This window comes from Mustelus asterias, chromosome 9 (assembly GCF_964213995.1).
Source record: "Mustelus asterias chromosome 9, sMusAst1.hap1.1, whole genome shotgun sequence".
Classification (NCBI taxonomy): domain Eukaryota; kingdom Metazoa; phylum Chordata; class Chondrichthyes; order Carcharhiniformes; family Triakidae; genus Mustelus; species Mustelus asterias.
The window spans coordinates 133,081,218-133,108,109 of NC_135809.1; the positions used below are offsets into that span (position 1 = coordinate 133,081,218).

Sequence of the window (26,892 nt, forward strand, 5' to 3'; positions counted from 1 at the left end):
CTATCTACGGATCTCTTAAACGCCCCCAAACTAGGCGCATTTACAACTGATGCTGGCAGGGCATTCCAATCCCTCACCACCCTCTGGGTAAAGAACCTACCCCTGACATCGGTTCTATAACTACCCCCCCTCAATTTAAAGCCATGCCCCCTCGTGCTGGATTTCTCCATCAGAGGAAAAAGGCTATCACTATCCACCCTATCTAAACCTCTAATCATCTTATATTGACGCTGAATTGATTCTCACCTGGGAATGGTTTTCCAAGCAGAGTTTGTGAAGAGATATCAGGACCCAGTTTCCTCTTCACCCACAAATCCCGTTATATATTTTTCACATGCATGCAAGTTGGCCTCAAGAGTATTTTGCAGATCAGCTAATTACTTTCCATCGAGAGCGTGCTGGACCAAACTACTGCCTTTGATTTGGTGTTTGTACCCAGTTTGAGGATAGTCATAGCGTGAGGATAAGGGGTAAACCTTTTACGACTGAGGTGAGGAGAAATTTCTTCACCCAGAGGATGGTGAATGTGTGGAATTCACTACCACAGAATATAGTGGAGACCAAAACGTGTGATTTCAAGACAAAATTAGATAAAGCTCTTGGGGCTAAAGGGATCACGGGATATAGGGGGGAAGGGGGGATCAGGTTATTGAATTTGATGATCAGCCATGATCAAAATGAATGGCAAAGCAGGCTCGAAGGGCCGAATGGCCTCCTCCTGATTCTGGTTTCTATGTTTACCTAGAGGGGCAGTAAGTTTGTTGTTTTTCCAAAATCTTATTCATAAAATTTGTAAAGGTACAGTGCATAATAGTTCAAATTTAACATTATATTAAGTGTAAAACTTACCAGCTTCTTTCAGCGCAGTATGTGGCATTCCGTGGTGCCTCACTACACAGGCAACAAGTGAAGGGGGCATCCAGAAGAGCACATACCTCCACCAGGCTGGGTTAGCTCAACCTTATTTCAACTCTTCCTTGTGGCCTTTCCCTGACTGGCTGACACTCTGTGATGAAAAAGATGAAAAATAAATATTTTTATTGAGAGTTTCAATTTCACTGGGGTGGCTTCTGGCCCAGCCACATCCACAACCTGCTCTGAAAACTCTGCACACCTTTAGACACAGCTGTGACAAATTCTCCCACAGCAGTTGAGACAACACATAATATTCTAAAAAAAGAAACCTTATCGCTCAAGGATCTGCAACCAAATCTTCACCAAGCGCTGGTCGGTTCTTCCTTGGGCCGTACCCTATCTGTGCGCCAAATTTCATTGAAATCCATCCATTAGTTTTTGAGATATATTGTTTACAGACTAACAAACAGGGGCGAAAACATTACATTGTCTTCCTCCAGTGACAGAGGTTATATTTATAATATTCACTTCCTGTCAAATATACAGTTCAGGGGAATTTACACAATTTCCTGCATCTGAGCATCCTTTGGAGGGAGGGCCTTACAGAGTGGCCTTTTCCCATTGAGCCTTTTGCTCAAATTGCAGTCCTGGACTTTGGAATGTGCTGGGAGGGACAGTAATGTTTAATAAGTTCATAAGAGATAGGAGCAGAATTAGGCCATTCAGCCCATCGAGTCCGCTCCGCCATTTGATCATGGCCGATATGCTCCTCATCCCATTTTCCTGCCTTCTCCCCATAACCCTTCAACCCATTACCAATTAAAAATCTGTCTAACTCCTCAAATTTACTCACTGTCCCAGCATCCACCGCACTTTGAGGAAGCGAATTCCACAGATTCATAACCCTTTGGCAGAAGTAGTTTCTCCTCAACTCTGTTTTAAATTTGCTGCCCCTTATCCTACAACTGTGACCTCTCGTCCTAGAATGCCCCACCAGCGGAAGTATCCGCTCCACGTCTACTTTCTCCATACCTTTTATCACCTTGTATACCTCAATTTGATCTCCTCTCATTCTTCTAAATTACAGAGTTTCAAAACTAACATCATTTGTAATTTTTATAAATGACTTGGAGGAGGGGGCTGAAGGGTGGATCAGTAAATTTGCTGATGACACCAAGATTGGTGGAGTAGTGGATGAGGTGGAGGGCTGTTGTAGGCTGCAAAGAGATATAGATAGGATGCAGAGCTGGGCTGAAAAATGGCAAATGGAGTTTAACCCTGACAAATGCGAGGTGATTCATTTTGGTAGGACAAATTTAAATGTGGATTACAGGGTCAAAGGTAGGGTTCTGAAGAATGTGGAGCAACAGAGAGATCTTGGGGTTCATATCCATAGATCTCTGAAGGTTGCCACTCAAGTGGATAGAGCTGTGAAGAAGGCTATAGTGTGTTGGCGTTCATTAACAGGGGGTTTGAGTTTAAGAGCCGTGGGGTTATGCTGCATCTGTACAGGACCTTGGTGAGACCGCATTTGGAATATTGTGTGCAGTTCTGGTCACCTCACTACAAGAAGGATGTGGAGACACTGGAAAGAGTGCAAAGGAGATTTACCAGGATGCTGCCTGGTTTGGAGGGTAGGTCTTATGAGGAAAGGTTGAGGGAACTTGGGCTTTTCTCTTTGGAGCGGAGGAGGTTGAGAGGAGACTTGATGGAGGTTTAGAAGATGATGAGGGGGATAGATAGAGTGAACGTTCAAAGACTATTTCCTCGGGTGAATGGAGTGGTAACTAGGGGGCATAACTATAGGGTTCATGGTGGGAGATATAGGAAGGATGTCCGAGGTAGGTTCTTTACGCAGGGAGTGGTTGGGGTGTGGAATGGACTGCCTGCAGGGATAGTGGAGTCAGACACTTTAGGAACATTTAAGAAGCGATTGGATAGGCACATGGAGTACTTCGGGATGATAGGGAGGAAATAGCTTGATCTTGGTTTCAGATAAAGCTCGGCACAACATTGTGGGCCGAAGGGCCTGTTCTGTGCTGTACTGTTCTATGTTCTATGTTCTATCATATAAGATGCAAAACACATCAGTTTCTTCCAACACTGTAAGTTGTTCAGTACCTTTACAATGAGGGTAAATAATTGCAAGATGCATCAGATGGCAAACACTCATCGCAAGGAGCTTCACAGTTTCCAGCTCCTGGTATATTATGGTTGAAAGGCCTCAGACAGTGACCTTTCCCCATTGAGCCTTTGCTGTGGCTACACCTGCTTTAACCCATAGGACGGTAAATGGTGTCCTGCAGCAATGGAACGACAGATCTGCATTCTGTGGCAATGACTGCTCTTTCTGTCCCAGGCTGCACATTACCGCTCCATCCTCGCACCAGCTTCCCAGTCTTCGCTTTGTGATATTTTCGCTTTCTTGTCAAGGTTCTATTCTCATGCAACTTTTTTATATTTGAAACCTCGAACCAAACTTTTAGTTCTTCTAGCCTTTCAATCAACAATCACTTACCTCAACTCGAGACGTGCAGAATTTCACAGCGTGCCAACAAATGACTTTTTATTAAGAAAATAAATTAAAATCTCGAGTTTTCATAGTGTCACAAGTAAGGCTTACGTTAACACTGTAAGGAAGTTACTGTGAAAATCCCCCAGTCGCCACACTCCGGCACCTGTTCGGGTTACACTGAGGGAGAATTTAGCATGGCCAATGCACCCTAACCAGCACGTCTTTCGGACTGTGGGAGGAAACTGGAGCCCCCGGAGGAAACCCACGCAGACACGGGGAGAACGTGCAAACTCCACACAGACAGTGACCCAAACCGGGAATCGAACCCTGGTCCCTGGCTGCTATGAGGCAACAGTGCTAACCACCGTGTTTTCATGGTGATGTGTAAAGGAATTTGCCGTATGTAACTCAGGAGCGCTTGATACTTAAAATCATCCCTTGTCCGGATCAGCACAAAGATATTGTAAATTTAAGCAAGAATCTTTTGTCGTATTCTTTGAAGAAACGAGTATACTACAGCCAGCTTTAGTTTTAGAGCTAACTAGGTTTCACACTTTTAAAAATTGCTTCTTGCCAATTAATTTGCTTTAAGGTTACTTTTCACAATAAACTGCCGCTCTGTTGTGTGATGGTGCTGGCGTGTTACATGTCACTGCTGCCATCAGCAGGAACATTCTGGCACTGCAGCCCTCATTTTAATTCATTTCCTTGCCCTAGGTGATGTCCCCGGATACCCATATTATTCCGTCTCCATAATGTGCCTACATAATACAAACTTCACAGACTTTCTCAAACCGTATCACAGTTTAAAATAAAACTGAAAAGTCAAATTTAATAAGAAAATCTGGTGTATGACAGTTACCTGTTGCCTGCCTATCGGGCCCTCCAGGATAAATCTGACTGAGTTTGCAATATCTACTGTTTAATTTGTTAAATCCGCAAGGCAGCAGTGTGACTCGTAGCTTGTGCATTTATTCAATCCCATAAATTTAAGCAGGATTTAATTATTTAATCTCACAACTCAAGTGTGTCGATAAATCTCGTCAAACTCCCATAACTTTTCATGGTTCTGCGTTGTTCGCCTCTCTGTTCCATTGTTTAAGCTGCGCAGCCAAGAAACAGGGCATGGAGATACTTTCAGTAGGAGGCGACGGTGGACGTTTTATTGTAAATGTTTAATCTCTTGTGTTTATGTCTGTTGGTAGAATTGAACACATGCTCAATAACCAGACCACCAGCACCCATGCGCTCTCGCAGAAGGAACCAACCAGAAAAGTTGGTCACCGCAAGACTCTGGCTCAGCGTAAGAAAGTGGACATTGAAAGCGATGGCTCAACTGAAGAAACTGACTCTTCTGAAAACTAACTCCCCAACATGCTTTGCTGCTATTAATATTGTGCCTCGTTACAAAATAGTTACCATCAATTATCCTCCTGTTTGCTAAAGTGTTTATGATGTGGAGATGCCGGTGTTGGACTGGGGTGGGCACAGTAAGAAGTCTCACAACACCAGGTTAAAGTCCAACAGGTTTATTTGGAATCACGAGCTTTCAGAGCGCTGCTCCACTCACCTGATGAAGGAGCAGAGCTCCAAAAGCTCGTGATTCCAAATAAACCTGTTGGACTTTAACCTGGTGTCATGAGACTTCTTACTAAAGTGTTTAAAGAGTCTTCCGCCATGTTTCCACCATGCACCTTCTGTTCATCACTGAGACATCACTTTGAGCCCTAATTTGATGAGTGGCCTGTTTCTGCCAGATTTCCTCCTGTACTGTAGGGATTCTATGATTGTTCTATGATTTAGTGAACTGGTTTTGAGTTGCTTCAGCCCAGTTCCTATGGGGAGGGGGGGGTTCGATAGCATCACAAAAATTACCCAAAAGAAAAACTGTGTCGCAGTCTCACCCAGTGACCCTTTCAGCCTGGCTTACTGAAAGATTGCATTAAGGAATTCATTCTGTGCACCTAACCTGTCCATTTTCTTCGCAATGATGTCCATTACTTGTTAAGAGCAAAAAGTAGAAGCTATTACATTTAATCTACTTCAGCCAGAATTTAATAAAACTTGGATTTTTCATTTTACAAAAAATGGCAAGTAGCAGAATAACCGGTGTTCCAGAAACCTCAGCTCAACTGCAGCACGGAAAAGAAGGAAATGGTCATCTCTTGACTGAAAGTCACATTCAGAGTGGCAGAGTGGTTAGCACTGTTGCCTCACAACGCCAGGGACCCAGGTTCAATTCCAGCCTCAGGTCACTATCCGTGTGGAGTTTGCACATTCTCCCCGTGTCTGTGTGCTCCGGTTTCCTCCCACACTCCAAAGATGTGCAGGTTAGGTGGATTGGCCATGCTAAATTTCCCCTTAGTGTCCCAAGATGTCTAGGTTAGATAGAAGAATAATAAAATCCTACAGTGCAGAAGGAGGCCATTCAGCCCATAGAACGTGTACAGATAAAAATCCCACACAGACCCCATCCCCTAACCCTAGGTAATTACACTAAGGGCCAATTTAGCCTGGCCACTGCACCTAACCCAAGCATCTTTAGACCATAGAATCCTACAGTGCAGAAGGAGGCCATTCAGCCCATCAATTCCGCACAGACAACAATCCCACCCAGGCGTTATTCCCGTAACCCCACATATTTATCCCGCTAATCCCTCTAACCTACAGATTCTTGGACACAAAGGGGCAATTTAGCATGGCCAATGCACCTAACCCACACATCTTTGGACTGTGGGAGGAAACTGGAGCACCCGGAGGAAAGCCACACAGACATTAGGAGAACGCACAAACTCCACGCAGACAGTGACCCAAACCGGGAATCGAACCCGGGACTCTGGTGCTGTGAGGCAGTACTGCTAACCACTGTGCCACCATGCCACCCGACGTGGGGTTACGGGGATAGAGCAGAGGGTTGGGCCTGGGTAAGATGCTCTTTCGGAGAATCGGTGCTGACTCGATGGGCTGAATCTCTTCCTTCTCACAATGGGGATTCTATGATTCATCTGACCAGTGGAATGAGTTCCAACAATCTGAATATAGATTCCAGTGATGGTATACAATTAGACTCAATGTAAGATGTTTTTGAATACAGACATATTGAACGCTGTCAAGGTGAATTGTTGAAATGTCAAGAAATTCTAGTTCTGTAACTAACTCAGCCACCCAGTGCTATCAAATGATGATTGGGTTGCTTTCAATGTGATGCTGTGATGCTCTCCACAGTCTAATGTTATATGTTGAAAATATATTATCCAGTAAAGTGTTTGTGGACATCTGTCTCCAACAGGAATTATGTTCTGCAGAAGATGCGAGAAACTGAATGGGAAGTGGTTAAAACTGAAACATGCATTATCTGATGTCTGAAAAAATAAATAAATAGTTTCAGAGGTCTACATGGATCAAGTTCATTTTGGAAAAAGCAACAAACTTGTTTTTGTCAAATGTTATAAAGAGGGTGTGAACATTCCACATGGGTCAGGTAATCAACCTTGAGAAATAAATTGACCACAATAACCTGGGCTGGGGCATTCCGAGATAAACGATGGGAAACTCCTGGGGATTGTTCTGGTGTAGAAACAGTGAAGATAGGAGCAGGAGGAGGCCATTCGGCCCTTCGTGTCTACTCCACCATTCATCACAATCATGGCTGATCGTCCAACTCAACAGCCTAATCCTGCTTCCTCCCCATAACCTTTGATCCCATTCACCCCAATATTTGATTTGATTTGATTTATTATTGTCACATGTATTAACATACAGTGAAAAGTATTGTTTCTTGTGCGCTATACAGACAAAGCATACCATTCATAGAGAAGGAAACGAGAGAGTGCAGAATGTAGTGCTACAGTCATAGCTAGGGTGCAGAGGAAGATCAACTTAATGCAAGGTAAGTCCATTCAAAAGTCTGACAGCAGCAGGGAAGAAGCTGTTCTTGAGTCGGATGGTACGTGACCTCAGACTTTTGTATCTTTTTCCCGAAGGAAGAAGGTGGAAGAGAGAATGTCCAGGGTGTGGGATCCTTAATTATGCTGGCTGCTTTGACGAGGCATTGGGAAGTGTAGACAGAGTCAATGGATGGGAGGCTGGTTTGTGTGATGGATTGGGCTACATTCACGACCTTTTGTAGTTTCTTGCGGTCTTGGACAGAGCAGGAACCATACCAAGCTGTGATACAACCAGAAAGAATGCTTTCTATGTTGTTTCTGTAAAAGTTGGTGAGAGTCGTAGCTGACATGCCAAATTTCCATAGTCTTCTGAGAAAGTAGAGGCGTTGATGGGCTTTCTTAACTATAGTGTCGGCATGGGAGGGACCAGGACAGGTTGTTAGTGATCTGGACACCTAAAAACTTGAAGCTCTTGACCCTTTTTACTTCATCCCTGTTGATGTAGACAGGGGCGGGTTCTCCTTTACGCTTCCTGAAGTCGATGACAATCTTCTTTATTTTGTTGACATTGAGGGAGAGATTATTGTTGCCGCACCAGTTCACCAGGTTCTCTATCTCATTCCTGTACTCTGTCTCGTCATTGTTCGAGACCCGATCCCCTATGGTGGGTCGTCAACAAACTTTAAAATCAAATTGAAGGGGAATTTGGCCGCACGGTCATAGGTGTATAAGGAGTATAGTAGGGGGCTGAGAACACAGCCTTGTGGGGCACCAGTGTTGAGGATTATCGTGGAGGAGGTGTTGTATAGCACAGGACCCTAAAAGGCAATTAGTCCTGCATTCTAGACAACCAATTGTGGTAAGGAACAGCATTAACCTAAATGGAAAAAAACTTACAGAAATCAAAGAACAAGCAGAAATCCAGCAGACTGGGGAAGCTATAAAATCAACAAAGGGATGGAAAAAAAATAAGGTGCACGAAAGGAGAATCAACGGACAGTTACAAGAGATAACACAGCCAGCAAAAAACATTTTTATAGAAATGTTAAAAAGAGTGCCAGAATTCATAGAACATAGACATAGAACATAGAACATTACAGCACAGAACAGGCCCTTCGGCCCACGATGTTGTGCCGACCTTCATCTGAAACCAAGATCAAGCTATCCCACTCCCTACCATCCTGGTGTGCTCCATGTGCCTATCCAATAACCGCTTAAATGTTCCTAAAGTGTCTGACTCCACTATCACTGCAGGCAGTCCATTCCACACCCCAACCACTCTCTGCGTGAAGAACCTACCTCTGATATCCTTCCTATATCTCCCACCATGAACCCTATAGTTATGCCCCCTCGTAATAGCTCCATCCACCCGAGGAAATAGTCTTTGAACGTTCACTCGATCTATCCCCTTCATCATTTTATAAACCTCTATTAAGTCTCCCCTCAATCTCCTCCGCTCCAGAGAGAACAGCCCCAGCTCCCTCAACCTTTCCTCATAAGACCGACACTCCAAACCAGGCAGCATCCTGGTAAATCTCCTCTGCACTCTTTCCAGCGCTTCCACATCCTTCTTATAGTGAGGTGACCAGAACTGCACGCAATATTCCAAATGCGGTCTCACCAAGGTCCTGTACAGTTGCAGCATAACCCCACGGCTCTTAAACTCCAACCCCCTGTTAATAAAAGCTAACACACTATATGCCTTCTTCACAGCTCTATCCACTTGAGTGGCAACCTTTAGAGATCTGTGGATATGGACCCCAAGATCTCTCTGTTCCTCCACAGTCTTCAGAACCCTACCTTTGACCCTGTAATCCACATTTAAATTAGTCCTACCAAAATGAATCACCTCACATTTATCAGGGTTAAACTCCATTTGCCATTTTTCAGCCCAGCTTTGCATCCTATCTATGTCTCTTTGCAGCCTACAGCAGCCCTCCACCTCATCCACTACTCCACCAATCTTGGTGTCATCAGCAAATTTACTGATCCACCCTTCAGCCCCCTCCTCTAAGTCATTAATAAAAATCACAAAGAGCAGAGGACCAAGCACCGATCCCTGCGGCACTCCGCTAGCAACCTGCCTCCAGTCCGAAAATTTTCCATCCACCACCACCCTCTGTCTTCGATCAGATAGCCAGTTACCTATCCAATCGGCCAACTTTCCCTCTATCCCACACCTCCTTACTTTCATCATAAGCCGTTTGCTTTCCTTATTATCTGCTGTATCTGCAAAGTGTTTTCTGCGATTCATGCAGGAGGACGCCCAGATCCCTCTGCACTGAACCACTCCAACGTTTCTCTCCATTTAGATAATAATTTGCCTTGTATTTTTCCTACCAAAATGGACAACCTCACACTTATCCACATTATCTCCACCTGCCAAATGTTACCCCATTCACCGAACCTATCCAAATCCATTTATAAATTTCTTATTTCATTATCACAACTTACTATCCCACCTATTTTAGTGTCATCTGCAAATTAGGCTATTGTACTTACTATCCCTGCATCCAAGTCATTAATATAGATTGTAAATAACTAGGGCCTGAGGACTGAACCCAGTGGCACCCCACGAGTTACCTCTTGCCAATCCGAGAATGACCCATTTATCCCGACTCTGCTTTCTGCTCGTTAGTTAATCCTCTATCCAAGCTAATAAATTACCCCTAATTCCATGTGAACTAACCTTGTGTATTAACCTTTTGTGCGGCACCTTCTGGAAGGCCAAATATACGACATCTACAGGATCTCCATTGTCCACTTTGCTTGTTACAGCTTCAAAGAACGAACTCAGGCAAATTAATCAAACATGATTTACCCTTCATAACACCATGCTGACTCTGATGGATTGCATTTTGACTTTCTAAATGTCCTGTTATTATTTCCTTTATAATGGATTGTAACAATTTCCCAACAACAGATGTTAATAGTTTTCTACATTGTGCCTCCCTCCCTTTTTGAATAAGTGTGTTATATTATCATTTTTCCAATCCACTGGAACCATTCCTGCATCCAGGCAATTTTGGAATGTTGTAACCAATGGATGCACTATCTCTGCTGCCATTTCCTTTAAGACCCTCGGATATAGGCAATTAGGCCCTGGGGACTTGTCTGACTTTAACCCCAATAGTTTGTTCAGTACTTTTTCCCTAGTGATGATGATAGTTCTAAGTTTCTCTCTATAACCTCTGCATTTTCTGTTACTACTGGGATAATACTCATATCCTTCTCTGAAAACTGAGGCAAAATATTGATTTAGTGTCTCAGCCATTTCTGCATTCCCCACTATTAATACCCCAGCTTCCTCTTCCAAGGGGCAGCACGGTGGTACAGTGCTTAGCATTGCTGCCTCACAGCGCCAGGGACCCGGGTTTGATTCCCGGCTTGGGTCACTGTCTGTGTGGAGTCTGCACATTCTTCCCGCATCTGCGTGGGTTTCCTCTGGGTGCTCCGGTTTCCTCCCACAGTCTGAAAGATGTGCTGGTTAGGTGCATTGACCCAAACAGGCACCGGAATTTGGCGACGAGGAGAATTTCACAGTAACTTCATTGCAGTGTTAATGTAAGCCTTACTTGTGACTAATAAATAAACTTTTAAAAACTAAACCAACATTCACTTCAGCTACTCTGTTCCTCTTTAAATACTTTTCGAAGCTTTTGCTGTCTGTTTTTATGTTTTGTGCTGGTTTTCTTTCATTATTTACCTTTTTATCACTTTCTTAGTGAGGCTTTATTTATCTTTAAAATTTTCCCAATCCTCCAGTGTGCCACTGGCCTTTGCAGTACAATATGCCTTAGTTTTTTTCTGCTGTTCTGTTCCGGGAACCCTGATCCCTTCCAACATGCTCTTGGGATGGAGCCAGAATTCTTGCACTGGCTCCAACAGTCAGCTGGTGAATGGCCCATTCTAGTACATCGTTAGCATGTCTGTGGTCAGGTAGGTGCCCACTGGGTGGCGCCGATCCTATGGACTCATACAGTTTACCAACTGTGAAGCCTCTAGCTGCGAATCCCATCAAGACTGTCATTTCCAGAGCTGTATTTAAGCTGAAGGTGCACTCAGAGAGCAAAGCAGCGCTGGATTGCCTCATTTCTGAACCCACAGACTAAACGATCTCGCAGAGCGTCATCCAATGATTCACCAAAGTCACAATATTCGGCGAAGGGCTTAAAGGCAGCGACAAACCAAAATAATCTCACCCACTAATTGGTTTCTTCTATGAAACCTAAACGTTCCATGATAACCAATAGCTTCTGTGAATGATGTTCTTCGAGGGATTTTGTACTGGACTTCTCTGGCTGGGTCAAACTGCAGAGTAAGGTAAAGGCTTTCCTTCCAACGGTGCTGAGGAAGGTTGGGACCGTGAGCTCCAGTGGAATTTTGTTTGCCTGTATATAATACCTCTCTGCATCGGAACATTCACTTCCCTCATCAAAGGAGCTTATGGCCCCAAAGTGACCCATCATTTACCTCACAGGCTCGGGGGAGCTACACCACACTCCATTCAGTGGATTCCTTTTATTGTTCTTTAGCTAACTCAATAGTTGGAGGAATGAACTGGATTTCCAGGATTTAGACTCCCTCTGGTGATTCTTCTGTTCTCCTCACTAACTATGCACGAGTTCCATAGCTTCTGTTTGCTCCTCCCCCAACCACGTGTGTGGACACTGCCGATGAGGGCCTCCCGATGAGGGCCTCCCAATGAGGGCCTACTCGCTTTGGGAGGAAGTTGCAATTTTGTTTTACTCACTCGCCCTTGTTGCTTATCGACAGCCTTGGTGCGACAGAGTTGGTCCCTGTCACGGATTTCCTCAAATTTCTTGCGGGGTTATTTTTAAAAGAAAAAAAATGTTTTTCCTCTTCTGTGTTTCTGGGGTTTTTTTCAAAAGTTTAAGTTGAAAGTTTATTTATGTCACAAGTAAGGCTTACATTAACACTGCAATGAAATTACTGTGAAAATCCACTAGTCGCCACACTCCGGTGCCTGTTCGGGTACACTGAGGGAGAATTTAGCATGGTCACTGCACCTAACCAGCACGTCTTTCAGACTGTGGGAGGAAACCGGAGGAAACCCACGCAGACACGGGGAGAATGTGCAGACTTCACAGACACAGTGACCCAAGCCAGGAATCGAACCCGGGTCCCTGGTGCTGTGAGGCAGCAGTGCTAACCACTGTGCCACCATGACACCCTATCCTGCCTCGTTGTCAGCTTAGTTGTTGTGTTGCCTATGGCTGGGGTGGGGGTTGGGGAATGTGGTGCAGAGATCGGTTTAATTCTGGAGGTCTAAGCAGGTTTGAATAAAAACAGCAAGCAGGTTTATTTTTAGATGCACGCTGTACAGGATTCAATTCCCCAACTGCCATCTGCCTGTGTGGAGCCCCCAGTGATATGGGCCCTCTTAATGGGGCCATGCCACACACAATGGCCAGAACTCTATCACCTCACCTGCCACGGAACTGGAGCGGACGAGGGTCCAACAACTAAATCCCCGTTGACCTCGGGCGGGAATTTCCGCTCTAACACACCGCCCAGTAATTCCCCAAATACACAACGTAGATGATCTGCCCATCGGAGTCTGAGACAGGTCAGGGAGCAGCCATGACAATACCTCTGGGCCTGCAGTATCAGGTAGAGAGACGGTGGCCTAGCAGTAACACCATTGGACAAGTAATCCTGGGGCCCAGGCTGAAGCTCTGTGGACACAGGTTCAAATCTCAACAAGACAGCTGATGGGGTTTAAGTTCACTTAATAGATCTAGAATATAGGGTTAGTCTCAGTAATGGTGACCACGACAATGATCATCAGTGATTATCAAAACTAATTCATTCACTGCAGATGGAAATCTGCCATCCTTTCCTGGTCTGGCCTACATGTGACTCCAGACCCACTCTTGACTCAGCGGCCCAGCATGCCGCTCAGTTCAAGGGCAATTAGGGATGAGCAACAGACACTGGACTTGCCACCGACACCCATATCCCATGAAAGAAATAAAAAAAAGAATTGCGGGGAGATGGAGTCGAGGCTGCAGAGAGAGGAAGGTCCCAGACGTTCCTCGATGGCGACAGAAGGCACCCAGCGTGTACGCCAGTCATTGTTGTCCTGTATGCCACCAAATCTGAGTCCTCTGCAGCAGAACCTCCCTGCAGTCTCATCCCTGGTGAGTTGGCAAACCCACCACCTTTTCAAGGCACCCTCCCCTCCTTAACCGGCCACTCCTGACCAGATGGCTCAGCACAGGTTGATCCTGCCGTTCTGCCAGTCTGCCTTCACCAGAACCGACCCATTCCTGCAATCCCCCTTCATCTCATACCTTGTGGCTTCAATTGCATCATTGGATAGTTTCTTGTGCATGTAATTAGAAATGAAAGTCATTGCCACAATGAGATGCACGAAACTGTCCCTAGTTCTACACACATGGGAATTCTTCTGCCGTTCACTCTTTAAATGATATGCAGTGGCTGAGCTGGTGACTGTGATCTAGTAACAGGGGGATTTCATCATTGCTGCACTGTTTCACACACTCTCTCTCTCTGTCTCTGTCTGAGGGGGGGGTGGGGGGGCGGGGGCAGATGGGAGTCGAGAAGGAGCATAAGGCTGGAAGATGCCATTGTCCTCAATCTTCTCCATGCCAAAGGGGTTCATCTCAGCCGGTCCCTTGATGCTGGGAGTCATATTCCACAGTAAGACTCAGGAGATGCAGACATCCTTGACCCACCTCTGCTTTGCCCTCTTCTGTTGTGTGCCACCTTCTCCTGGCAGTGAGAGGGAAGAATGTGCGTGATTGTGTAACAGAGGTCCTTGAGGGTCCCTTGATCCTCTGATGCTCCCTGGCATCCGTGATCCTGGAACCCTCTCCCTCTGCCCTGGTATTTCAATAATTATGTTTTAAATTCCAATGCAGCCTCCCTTGAGGGGGGACAGCCTGCCTTTAAGAAAAGTAGGCCTCAGAGATTGTTAATAGCTGCAAAGAGAAAACCAGCACCACGGAACCCACTTCGCCTTACACTGTAGTGATGGTAAATCAAAATGGGTGGCATGGTGGCACAGTGGGTAGCACTGCTGCTTCACAGTGTCAACGACCCAGGGTTCGATTCCCGGCTTGGGTCACTGTCTGTGTGAAATTTGCAAAGTCTCCCCGTGTCTGCGTGGGTTTCCTCTGGGTGCTCTGGGTGCTCCGATTTCCTCCCACAGTCTGACATTTATTCATTCGCGGGACATGAGCGTCGCTGGCTGGGCCAGCATTTATTGCCCATCTCTAATTGTCCGAGGGCAGTTGAGAGTCAACCACATTGTTGTGGTTCTGGAGTCACATGTAGGCCAGACCAGGTAAGGACGGCAGATTTCCTTCCCTCAAGGGGCATCAGTGAACCAGATGGATTTTTCCCACAGTCGACAATGGTTTCATGGTCATCAGTAGATTCTTAATTCCAGATTTGTTTTATTGAGTTCAAATCCCCCCCATCTGCCATGGCGGGATTCGAAACCAGGTCCCCAGAACATTAGCTGAGTTTCTGGATTAATAATTTAGTGATAATATCATTAGGCCATCGCGTCCCCATGCATCAAATTTTTATGCTGCCAATATCCAACAGAACCAAAGCAGGCAGGAGGCAAATCGTGGCCTCGCACCCAACCAATGGGGCAGACTAATATTTTTGCCCTAATTATTATCATTAAAGTAAGCTCAGAAAAGGACTGAATAATATACATGTAATGCTGTGGCAAATGTAATCACTGTACAAATGATGCAGAACATTCAATAGACAATAAACAATCCATATTATAGGAGGAATGTTGCTGAAGGAATTTTATTTCTGTGTAGCAGTTTCAAATGAAAAAAAGAGTGGAACTGGATACCGTTATTTGAAATCAATAAAACAGTAAAATAAACACAATAAACAGTCAAATAAACAATGTCAACAGAACGAAGGAGATTGTCATCGACGTCAGGAAGCGTAAAGGAGAACATGCCTCTGTTGGACTTTAACCTGGTGTTGTGAGACTTCTTACTCTGTCTACATCAACAGGGATGAAGTAGAAAGGGTCGAAAGCATCAAGTTTTTAGGTGTCCAGATCACCAACAACCTGTTCTGGTCCCCCCCATGCCGACGCTATAGTTAAGAAAGCTCATCAACGCCTCTACTTTCTCAGAAGACTAAGTTGGTATGTCTGCTACGACTCTCACCAACTTTTACAGATGCACCATAGAAAGCATTCTTTCTGGTTGTATCACAGTTTAGTATGGCTCCGGCTCTGCCCAAGACCGCAATAAACGACATAGGGTTGTGAATGAAGCCCAGTCCATCACTCAAACCAGCCTCTCATCCGTTGACACTGTCTACACTTCCTGCTGCCTTAGAAAAGCCGTCAGCATAATCAAAGACCTCACGCATCCCGGACATTCTCTCGTCCACCTTCTTCCATTGGGAAAAAGATGCAAAAGTCTGAGGTCATGTACCGACCGACTCAAGAACAGCTTCTTCCCTGCTGCTGTCAGACTTTTGAATGGGCCTACCTCGCATCAAGTTGATCTTTCTCTACATCCTAGCTATGACTGTAACATTACATTCTGCACTCTCTCCTTTCCTTCTCTATGAACGGTATGCTTTGTCTGTATAGTGCGCGAGAAACAATACTTTTCATTGTATGTTAATACATGTGACAATAATAAATCAAATCAAATCAAATCAGATGATTTAAAATGGACACAGGAGCACAAGTAAATGTCACAAACGAGCAGGTTCATAATCGAGATCAAAGCTGGATCAGGATTAGATAAATTGGGGACAGAACACCAATGAAAGTGTACTAATGTCACATTAAAGGTCTTGTTGTTTCTAGAGCTTTCCAAAGACAATTAAGATTCAGTGTGACATTGGAAATGGAACACTGGTGTAAGAATCTGTTTTAAAGATTGGCTTCATTGTCTAAGGAACACTAGATTGGAATTGATAAACCAGTTACGCAATTGTCCATGCCAGCAATCACTGAGTGCTGTGGGAAAGCGACACGCCGAGCTTGATAGAATGAAAATAATAGAGATCATTTTTAAAAATAGTGAACTAATGGAACATAGCTGGAATTCTATTCTTTCCAGGCATTCAACTATTCATGCAAAAGGGACGAGGCAGCCATAAAGTTTTTCATGGAACTATTCAGAGAAGAACATAACATAAGAAATAGGAGCAGGAGTAGGCCATCTAGCCCCTCGAGCCTGCCCCGCCATTCAGTAAGACCATGGCTGATCTGAAGTGGATCAGTTCCACTTACCCGCCTGATCCCTATAACCCCTAATTCCCTTACCGATCAGGAATCCATCTATCCGTGATTTAAACCTCACGGTCTGTGCCATGGCCACTCCAATGATACTGTCATGGACAGATGCATCTGCGGCAAGCAGGTCTTGAAGTTGGATGGCCAATCAGAGGTCTTTCAGATTGGAAGAAGCTAAGTAATAAATAGGATGCTTCAAAATGGAGACAACCTCTCTCCCTTTAACTTTTTAAAAGTTCAAATAAAAGATGGCTTTTGGAACCAGGCTATGTTGGGGGCACGGAAGGATGGCCTGGAGCTCCTATACTGCCCCAGCAGGCTGGGAGGACCACTGGCTCCCCAGCCTCCTCTCCCCCCACCCCAGCACCCAACCTCCAGATAAAAACAGCATGTCGGAACAGGGAAGAATTCCCATGTGTGCAGGGATAAGGACAGCTTTCGTACATCTCATTAAGGCAATGATTTTCATTTCTAATTACATGCACAAGAAACTATCCAATGATGCAATTCAAGCCACAGGATATGAGATAAAGGGGGATTGCAGGAATGTGTAGGTTCTGGTGAAGGTGGGGCTTGAATCCAGCAATAATATGGGCCCGATTTTACCATCGCGTTACGCCCATTTTCGGGCACGGAAACCTGGTAAAATTGGGCATGAGGCGAGTAGCGTGATCCACGTCCGCATCCGCGCCAGTTCCCCTTTTACCAAGGCTCGAAAATGGCCACAATCGGGACCATGCCCGAAACAGGCAGGATGGCCAATTAAATGCATTTCATGCATTTAGAACATAGAACATAGAACAGTACAGCACAGAACAGGCCCTTCGGCCCACGATGTTGTGCCGACCTTCATCTGAAACCAAGATCAAGCTATCCCACTCCCTACCATCCTGGTGTGCTCCATGTGCCTATCCAATAACCGCTTAAATGTTCCTAAAGTGTCTGACTCCACTATCACTGCAGGCAGTCCATTCCACACCCCAACCACTCTCTGCGTGAAGAACCTACCTCTGATATCCTTCCTATATCTCCCACCATGAACCCTATAGTTATGCCCCCTCGTAATAGCTCCATCCACCCGAGGAAATAGTCTTTGAACGTTCACTCGATCTATCCCCTTCATCATTTTATAAACCTCTATTAAGTCTCCCCTCAATCTCCTCCGCTCCAGAGAGAACAGCCCCAGCTCCCTCAACCTTTCCTCATAAGACCGACACTCCAAACCAGGCAGCATCCTGGTAAATCTCCTCTGCACTCTTTCCAGCGCTTCCACATCCTTCTTATAGTGAGGTGACCAGAACTGCACGCAATATTCCAAATGCGGTCTCACCAAGGTCCTGTACAGTTGCAGCATAACCCCACGGCTCTTAAACTCCAACCCCCTGTTAATAAAAGCTAACACACTATATGCCTTCTTCACAGCTCTATCCACTTGAGTGGCAACCTTTAGAGATCTGTGGATATGGACCCCAAGATCTCTCTGTTCCTCCACAGTCTTCAGAACCCTACCTTTGACCCTGTAATCCACATTTAAATTAGTCCTACCAAAATGAATCACCTCACATTTATCAGGGTTAAACTCCATTTGCCATTTTTCAGCCCAGCTTTGCATCCTATCTATGTCTCTTTGCAGCCTACAACACCCCTCCACCTCATCCACTACTCCACCAATCTTGGTGTCATCAGCAAATTTACTGATCCACCCTTCAGCCCCCTCCTCTAAGTCATTAATAAAAATCACAAAGAGCAGAGGATCAAGCACCGATCCCTGCGGCACTCCGCTAGCAACCTGCCTCCAGTCCGAAAATTTTCCATCCACCACCACCCTCTGTCTTCGATCAGACAGCCAGTTACCTATCCAATCGGCCAACTTTCCCTCTATCCCACACCTCCTTACTTTCATCATAAGCCGACCATGGGGGACCTTATCAAACGCCTTACTAAAATCCATGTATATGACATCAACCGCCCTACCTTCATCAACACACCTAGTTACCTCCTCAAAAAATTCTATCAAATTTGTGAGGCACGATTTGCCCTTCACAAATCCGTGCTGACTATCCCGGATTAATCCGCATCTTTCTAAATGGTCGTAAATCCCATCCCTAAGGACCTTTTCCATCAATTTACCAACCACCGAAGTCAGACTAACCGGTCTATAATTACCAGGGTCATTTCTATTCTCTTTCTTAAACAGGAACAACATTTGCCACTCTCCAGTCCTCTGGCACCATCCCCGTGGACAGCGAGGACCCAAAGATCAAAGCCAAAGGCTCTGCAATCTCATCCCTCGCCTCCCAAAGAATCCTAGGATACATTTCATCAGGCCCAGGGGACTTATCGACCTTCAGTTTATTCAAAACTGCCAATACATCCTCCCTCCGAACATTTAAATTGATTTAATGAGCTGCACACCCAACTTTATCGGCACTTCCCCCTTTACCGCTGCGTTCGCCTGTCCAGAATCGGCGCAAAACAGACATGCTCCATAAAAGTGCAATTCAGGCGCTCCATCAGTGAGTGTTAGTGAGGAGGTAGATGCTGAGCGTCCGGCGGTTCTCTGCTTGAGATCAGTGGGGGGGGGGGCTCTGCTGCCACTCTGCCTGAGATTGGTGGGGAGGAGTGGGCCACGATGGGTCTGGGTGGCAGGCGGGGTGGGTGGTTAAGGTGGCCAGTAATGTTATGTGGTTGGGGCAATATCTGTGGGGCCAGGGGGAGGCATTATCTGGTCCTGGAGCGATGTGGCAGGGGAGCGTTTTTCTATCTTTTTTTCTGTGCATGTGTAGTTGGAGGTACCGATCGGAGCTGCAGTGTTTCGGGCGCGTTAAGCCCCGTTCACAAGCTTCGGCAGCGCGATTCGGAATTGCTGATATTTTTTCAGGCAGATTGCGTATGGGGGCACCTGAGAACGGGTCTAAAAGTTGGATCTGAAACACACCCAGTTTCAAGTCTGCCCAGCACTTAGAACAAAAATGGTAAAATAGGGCCCTATGTGTGGGAAACATTGTCAGCATTCACATTCGAAGATGGCACCGGAGAGAGGCGGCTTCTTGCGAGCTGTGCCCAGCATACTCTCGAATTCTATCTTTTCTTCTCGTTCTACGCTTCTAAAACTTCATTCTAACTCTTTTAAACTCTCTAACAATGCTTTAGTTGAATCTCTTACAGAATTGGCGCTGCAGCCATCAAACCTTTGAATGGACCTACCTCACATTAAGTTGATCTTTCTCTACACCCTAGCTATGACTGTAACACCACATTCTGCACTCTCTCCTTTCCTTCTCTATGAACGGTATGCTTTGTCTGTATAGCGCACAAGAAACAATACTTTTCACTGTATGTTAATACAGGTGACAATAATAAATCAAATCAAATTTAATTCAGGTTTGTTACTTTGCCACAATCCCTTCAAGGGCGGGTGGGTGGGGGGCGGGTTTCCTAGCAGCATATGCTAACTATTGGAAAATTGGTATTATCGCTAGATTATTAATCCAGATGTTCTGGGGACCCGGGTTCGAATCCCGCCACGGCAGATGCTGCAATTTGAATTCAATTTAAAAACAAATTCTGGAATTAAGAATCTACTGACGACCATGAAACCATTGTCAACTGTCGGAACAACCCATCTGGTTCACTAATGTCCCTTTAGGGAAGGAAATCTGCCGTCCTTACCCGGTCTGGCCTACATGTGACTCCAGACCCACAGCAATGTGGTTGACTCTCAACTGCACTCCAAGGGCAACTAGGAGTGGCCAATAAACACTGGCCAGCCAGCGACGCCCATGTCCCATGAATGAATAATAAAAAATAATTTCAGTCACCCGTCTCCCAGGCTTCCTGAAATTCGCTACTGAAAGCAAGACAGGAGCAAAATAGCAATGAAATTCTACAACAAATACTGCATTCCTCATGGCTGTTTTCAAGGCATTTGTGGGCAGTGTAAACATAGAAACTTAGAAGATAGGAGTAGGAGGAGGCCATTTGGCCCTTCGAGCCTGCTCCGCCATTCATCACGATCATGGCTGATCACCCAACTCAATAACCTAATCCTGCTTTCTCCCCATAACCTTTGATCCCATTCGCCCCAAGTGCTATATCCAGCCACCTCTTGAATACATTCAATGTTTTGGCATCAACTACTTCCTGTGATAATGAATTCCACAGGCTCACCACTCTTTGGGTGAAGAAATGTCTCCTCATCTCCGTCCTAAATGGTCTACCCCGAATCCTCAGACTGTGACCCCTGGTTCTGGACTCGCCAACCATCGGGAACATCCTCCCTGCATCTACCCTGTCCAGTCCTGTTAGAATTTTATAAGTCTCTCTGAGATCTCCCCTCATTCGTCTGAACTCCAGTGAAAACAATCCTAACCTCGTCAATCTCTCCTCGTACATCAGTCCCGCCAACCCCGGAATCAGCCTGGTAAACCTTCGCTGCACTCCCTCGAGAGCAAGAACATCCTTCCTCAGAAAAGGAGACCAAAACTGCACACAATACTCTCGGTGTGGCCTCACCAAGGCCCCGTATAATTGCAACAACACATCCCAGCTCCTGTACTCGAAACCTCTCGCAATGAAGGCCAACATGCCATTTGCCTTCTTTACCGCCTGCTGCACCTGCATGCTTACCTTCAGTGACTGGTGCACAAGGACACCCAGGTCCCACTGCACACTCCCCTCCCCCAATTTACAGCCATTCAGGTAGTAACTTTGCAGAGAGTGTACAGAAGCTTAAGGATGAGTATGACTGGAAGGTAAGTGGGTTCCAGGAGTAATGTTATGGAGTCGGCTTGACAAGGCAGAATGCTGGGAGTTAATGCATATAGTGGGATGTAGGTGAATATGTCACTGCTCTCAACTCAAAGAGAGAAAATACTTTGACAAAGGGTCGTCTGGAGTCGAAACGTCAGCTCTTTTCTCTCCTTTCAGACACTGCCAGATCTGCTGAGATTTTCCAGCATTTTCTCTTTTGGTTTCAGATTTCAGCATCCGCAGTAACTTGCTTTGATCCACTGCTCTCAGCTTCCCTGACTTGGTGAGAACATTAAAACTCTCCCCTGAACTGAATCCAGGGGTTGACGCACTGCTCTGCTGCTGACCACATCTGGAATTCTATGCACAGTTTTTGTTCTCCTTATTTAAAAAAGGATCTCATTGTTTCCGAAGCAGTTCAGGGAAGGTTCAATCGACGCATTCCTGGGTGGAAGGGGTTGGGGTCCCGTACCCGTCAGAGTTTAGAAGAATGAGAGGTGATCTTATTGAGACGTATAAGATTCTAAGCGGGTTTGACAGTGATGATAGAAGATGTTTCCTCTCGGGGAGGAGACCAGAACTCGGGGTCACAGTTTAACCACATTTAAGTCTTCCTGAGAGATCAGTGGACTCTGGGTCACTGAAGGAGGGGTACGGGGGGAAGGCAGGATCAGGATATTGGATTTGACAATCGAGATGATCATAATGAATGGCGCAGCAGACTCGAAGGGCCGAATGGCCTACTCCTGCTCCTATTTTCTATGTTTTTTCTATGAATGTATTCAAGGCAGAGTTAGACAGATTCTTGATAAACAAAGGAGTCGAGGATTATGAGGGGGAGACAAGGAGATGAAGTTGAGGCCACAAGGTGACAGGATTATTGAATGTTTCAGATTCCGCAGTAATTCGCTTTTACCCCGATTATAAATATCTGTCGTTTCCAGAAAGCGGAGAACAGGTATTCCCTTTTCATCAAAGGTGATAAAGAGATGATTGACCTAATAAATATGCTACTCATGAACACGCTGAACTTAATTCCAAACTTCCCACAAGATACTGGACCGTCCCACACCCACATCACCCCCCAAGACATTCCCTATACAATTCCCAGTTATCGTCAGGGACAAATGTTTATAAATCTTTAAAGCGATACACTGGCACAGTGGTTAACACTGCTGCCTCACAGCTCCAGGGACCCAGGTTCGATTCCCAGCTTGGGTCGCTGTCTGTGTGGAGTTTGCATGTTCTCCCCGTGTCTGCGTGGGTTTCCTCTGGGTGCTCTGGTTTCCTCCCACAGTCCGGAAGAACGTGCTGGTTAGGTGCATTGGCCGTGCTAAATTCTCCCTCAGTGTACCCGAACAGGCGCTGGAGTGTGGCGACTAGGGGATTTTCACAGTAACTTCATTGCAGTGTTAATGTAAGCCAACTTGTGGCACTAATAATAAATAAATAATAAAGTTTGTCAAAATAAGAGCTTAGATTGTAAAGGTTCAATAACCTATTAATGCCATTTCTGTATTCTATCACACGATAAATACCAGGGTTTCTACATTATTCTTGCAGTATTTTCAGGTGTGTCCCGAGAGGAGTAAACCAAGTGCCTTCAGAAATAACCAAATCGTTAGTAAAGTTTATTTGTTGGAGACAAGTAGGCTTACATTAACACTGCAATGAAGTTACTGTGAAAATCCCCTAGTCGCCACACTCCGGCACCTGTTCGGGCACACTGAGGGAGAATTTAGCACAGCCAATGCACCCTAACCAGCACGTCTTTCGGACTGTGGGTGGAAACCTGAGCACCCGGAGGAAACCCATGCAGACATGGGGAGAACGTGCAGACTCCGCACAGACAGTGACCCAAGCCGGGAATCGAACCCAGGTCCCTGGTGCTGTGAGGCAGCAGTGCTAACCCACTGTGCCACCCTTCACTAGCTGAAGGTTTGAGAATCTTCTGTGTCACAGCAACATTTAGCCACACGGGGGGGATGTAGAGCAAACTTGCTGTTCTCTGTGCACAGAACGAAAGTCAACTTTAAATCCTGAATTTGTTGCCATTGTGTGGCCAACAGTGGAAATGCAGGACACTGAACACCAGGGCATCGATTGTAAAGAAGGAAGTTTACACATGGGCGACCTGTCAGCAGGTAGTAAACTCCATGGGGTTAAATGGACAGTGGCAGCATGGAATGCATAATTGGCTCGAAGAGAGAACACAGTAAGAAGTTTAACAACACCAGGTTAAAGTCCAACAGGTTTATTTGGTAGCAAACGCCACTAGCTTTCGGAACAGGCTGTCCCTTCGTCAGGTGGAGTGGAGAAATGCTCACAACAGGGCATACAGAGACACAAACTCAATTTACAGAATAATGATTGGAATGCAGTCTTTACAGATAATCAAGTCTTAAAGGTACAAACAATGTGAAAGCTAGTGGCGTTTGCTACCAAATAAACCTGTTGGACTTTAACCTGGTGTTGTTAAACTTCTTACTGTGTTTACCCCAGTCCAACGCCGGCATCTCCACATCGAAGAGAGAAAACAGAGAGCGGTGGTGAACTGCGCTTTCTCAGACAAGTTGGATCCTAGAAGATTGAGGATTTGGAGCACTGCTCTGTTCGATATAAACTAATGAGCAGAACCTGGATAGACAGGGGAGAATTTCACAGTTTGGAGATGACACATCACTCAGAAACGTTGTAAGTATTGAGGAGGATGGCGACAGAGTTCAGACTGGTAAAATGCGCAGACACGTGGAGAATCAAATGCAACACAGAAAGGTGTGAGGTAATGCATTTTTATAGGGAGAATTAGGAGCTGCAATATGAGCTAAATGATGCAATATTAAAGGGGATGCGGGAACAGGGAGACCTGAAGGGGCCAGGGGTCATTCACAAATCTTTGAAGGTGATAAGACAAGTAGAAAAAGGTGATCACTGTCAAAATTAACAGAGGAATTGAATGCTAAAGAAAGAAAGTTATCCCAAATCTTTACTCCTTAGACTTCAATAGATCTCAATAGAGTGATTACGGAACTCAGCGGTACAGAGTGATCTGAGTGACAGTACATGATTCACTAAAAGTTAGTTTGCGGGTACAGAAGATGCTTAAGAATTGGTGGCACGGTGGCACAGTGGTTAGCACTGCTGCCTCACAGCGCCAGGGTCCCAAGTTCGATTCCTGGCTTGGGTCATTGTCTGTGTGGAGTGTGCACGTTCTCCCCGTGTCTGCATGGGTTTCCTCTGGATGCTCCAGTTTCCCCCCACACTCCAAAGATGTCTGGGTTAGGTGGATTGGCCGTGATAAATTGACCCTAGTGTCAGGGATTAGCAGGGTAAATATGTGGGGTTACGGGATTAGGGTCTGGGTGGGATTGTGGTTGGTGCAGACTCGATGGGCCAAATGGCCTCCTTCTGCACTGTAGGGATTCTATGATTTATAGGACGGGGCATAGAGTATAAAAGTTGGGGTCTGATGTTGCAGATGTATAGAACGTTGGTTCGGCCGCATTTGGAATACTGCGTCCAGTTCTGGTCGCCACACTACCAGAAGGACGTGGAGGCTTTGGAGAGAGTACAGAGGAGGTTTACCAGGATGTTGCCTGGTATGGAGGGGCTTGGTTATGAGGAGAGATTGGGGAAACTGGGGTTGTTCTCCTTGGAAAGACGGAGGATGAGGGGAGACTTAATAGAGGTGTATAAAATTATGAAAGGCATAGATAGGGTGAACGGTGGGAAGCTTTTCCCCGGGTCGGTGGTGACGTTCACGAGGGGTCATAGGTTCAAGGTGAAGGGGGGGAGGTTTAACACAGATATCAGAAGGACATATTTCACACAGAGGGTCGTGGGGGCCTGGAATGTGTTGCCGGGCAAGGTGGTGGAGGCGGACACACTGGGAACGTTTAAGACTTATCTAGACAGCTATATGAACGGAGTGGGAATGGAGGGATACAAAAGAGTGGTCTAGTTTGGACCAGGGAGCGGCGCGGGCTAATTGTTCCTGGTTTCTCGTTTCAAGGCTTCATTCTACGATCATCTTGCTGGTGCCAGTACAGAGTGAGACTGCGGATAGTTGGGAACCTGTCTCGGGGGCAGGGAATTCATATGGTGTTCGTGGAAGTGGAAATGACTAGGGTTGGGAAGCATTTTCCGATCGGGGCCATTGTGATCTCCTGGACTCGTTTCGATCGCCTCAGGGGGTCGGAGAGGAATTTCCCAGATTTTTTTTTCCCCATATTGGCCCTGGGGTTTTTCACTCTGGGTTTTCGCCTCTCCCTGGAGATCACATGGTCTGGAATGGGGGGGTGGGGGTAAGTTAATAGGTTGTAATGAACAAAGCATCGTAGCTGTGAGGGACAGCTCGGTGGATAGGATATTGGTATGTAGATAGGCTGGAAAATTGGGCGGGGATCCTGGATTCAGGATTCAATCCTGGACCGGGGAGCGGCGCGGGCTTGGAGGGCCGAAGGGCCTCTTCCTGTGCTGTATTGTTCTTTGTTCTTTGTTCTTTGTTCTTTGTTCTTTGATTCTTCTATGAAGAAGGCCAATGGAATGTTGCTGTTTATGGCAATGCGATTTGTAATGTTGTGTAGAGGGTACTTGTCCAACATGCAATCATGTGACGGGGTGGGCAGAAAGTGTGACTCCCACCCCTCTCCCCCCACACATAAGAACATAAGAACATAAGAAATAGGAGCAGGAGTAGGCCATCTAGCCCCTCGAGCCTGCCCCGCCATTCAATAAGATCATGGCTGATCTGACGTGGATCAGTACCACTTACCCGCCTGATCCCCATAACCCTTAATTCCCTTACCGATCAGGAATCCATCCATCCGCGCTTTAAACATATTCAGCGAGGTAGCCTCCACCACCTCAGTGGGCAGAGAATTCCAGAGATTCACCACCCTCTGGGAGAAGAAGTTCCTCCTCAACTCTGTCTTAAACCGACCCCCCTTTATTTTGAGGCTGTGTCCTCTAGTTTTAACTTCCTTACTAAGTGGAAAGAATCTCTCCGCCTCCACCCTATCCAGCCCCCGCATTATCTTATAAGTCTCCATAAGATCCCCCCTCATCCTTCTAAACTCCAACGAGTACAAACCCAATCTCCTCAGCCTCTCCTCATAATCCAAACCCCTCATCTCCGGTATCAACCTGGTGAACCTTCTCTGCACTCCCTCCAATGCCAATATATCCTTCCTCATATAAGGGGACCAATACTGCACACAGTATTCCAGCTGCGGCCTCACCAATGCCCTGTACAGGTGCATCAAGACATCCCTGCTTTTATATTCTATCCCCCTCGCAATATAGGCCAACATCCCATTTGCCTTCTTGATCACCTGTTGTACCTGCAGACTGGGCTGCCATCAGATCATTTCCTGCTCAGGGCAGGGTGTTAAAGATTTGTCTCTGAGATATTCGAGTCCCTGAGGGCAGAGAGGACTGCTCCTGGTCAGGACTCATCCAAACACAGGGCCTTCTTTGAAATTTTGCAACGACTCCTGGCCTCCTCCTGTCACCCTCGAGCCTCCCGCCATCACTCTTGGCCCAGTGACAGTGACACTGGACACTATCTCGCTCACTGTCCACACTCTTCCCCTGAACCCGGA

General features: G+C 45.9%; 1 protein-coding gene across 1 annotated transcript in view; it reads left to right on the top strand.

The window, feature by feature from the left end:
• The window catches only part of cstpp1 (centriolar satellite-associated tubulin polyglutamylase complex regulator 1), a 285,867-nt gene extending 279,084 nt beyond the window's left edge, over positions 1–6,783 (top strand). Inside the window, exon 9 of the mRNA XM_078221049.1 lies at positions 4,576–6,783. Coding sequence (XP_078077175.1) covers positions 4,576–4,735 — 160 coding nt within the window. The 3' untranslated portion in view covers positions 4,736–6,783. The remainder of the gene's footprint in view (positions 1–4,575) is intronic.
• The last annotated feature ends 20,109 nt before the right edge of the window (positions 6,784–26,892 follow it).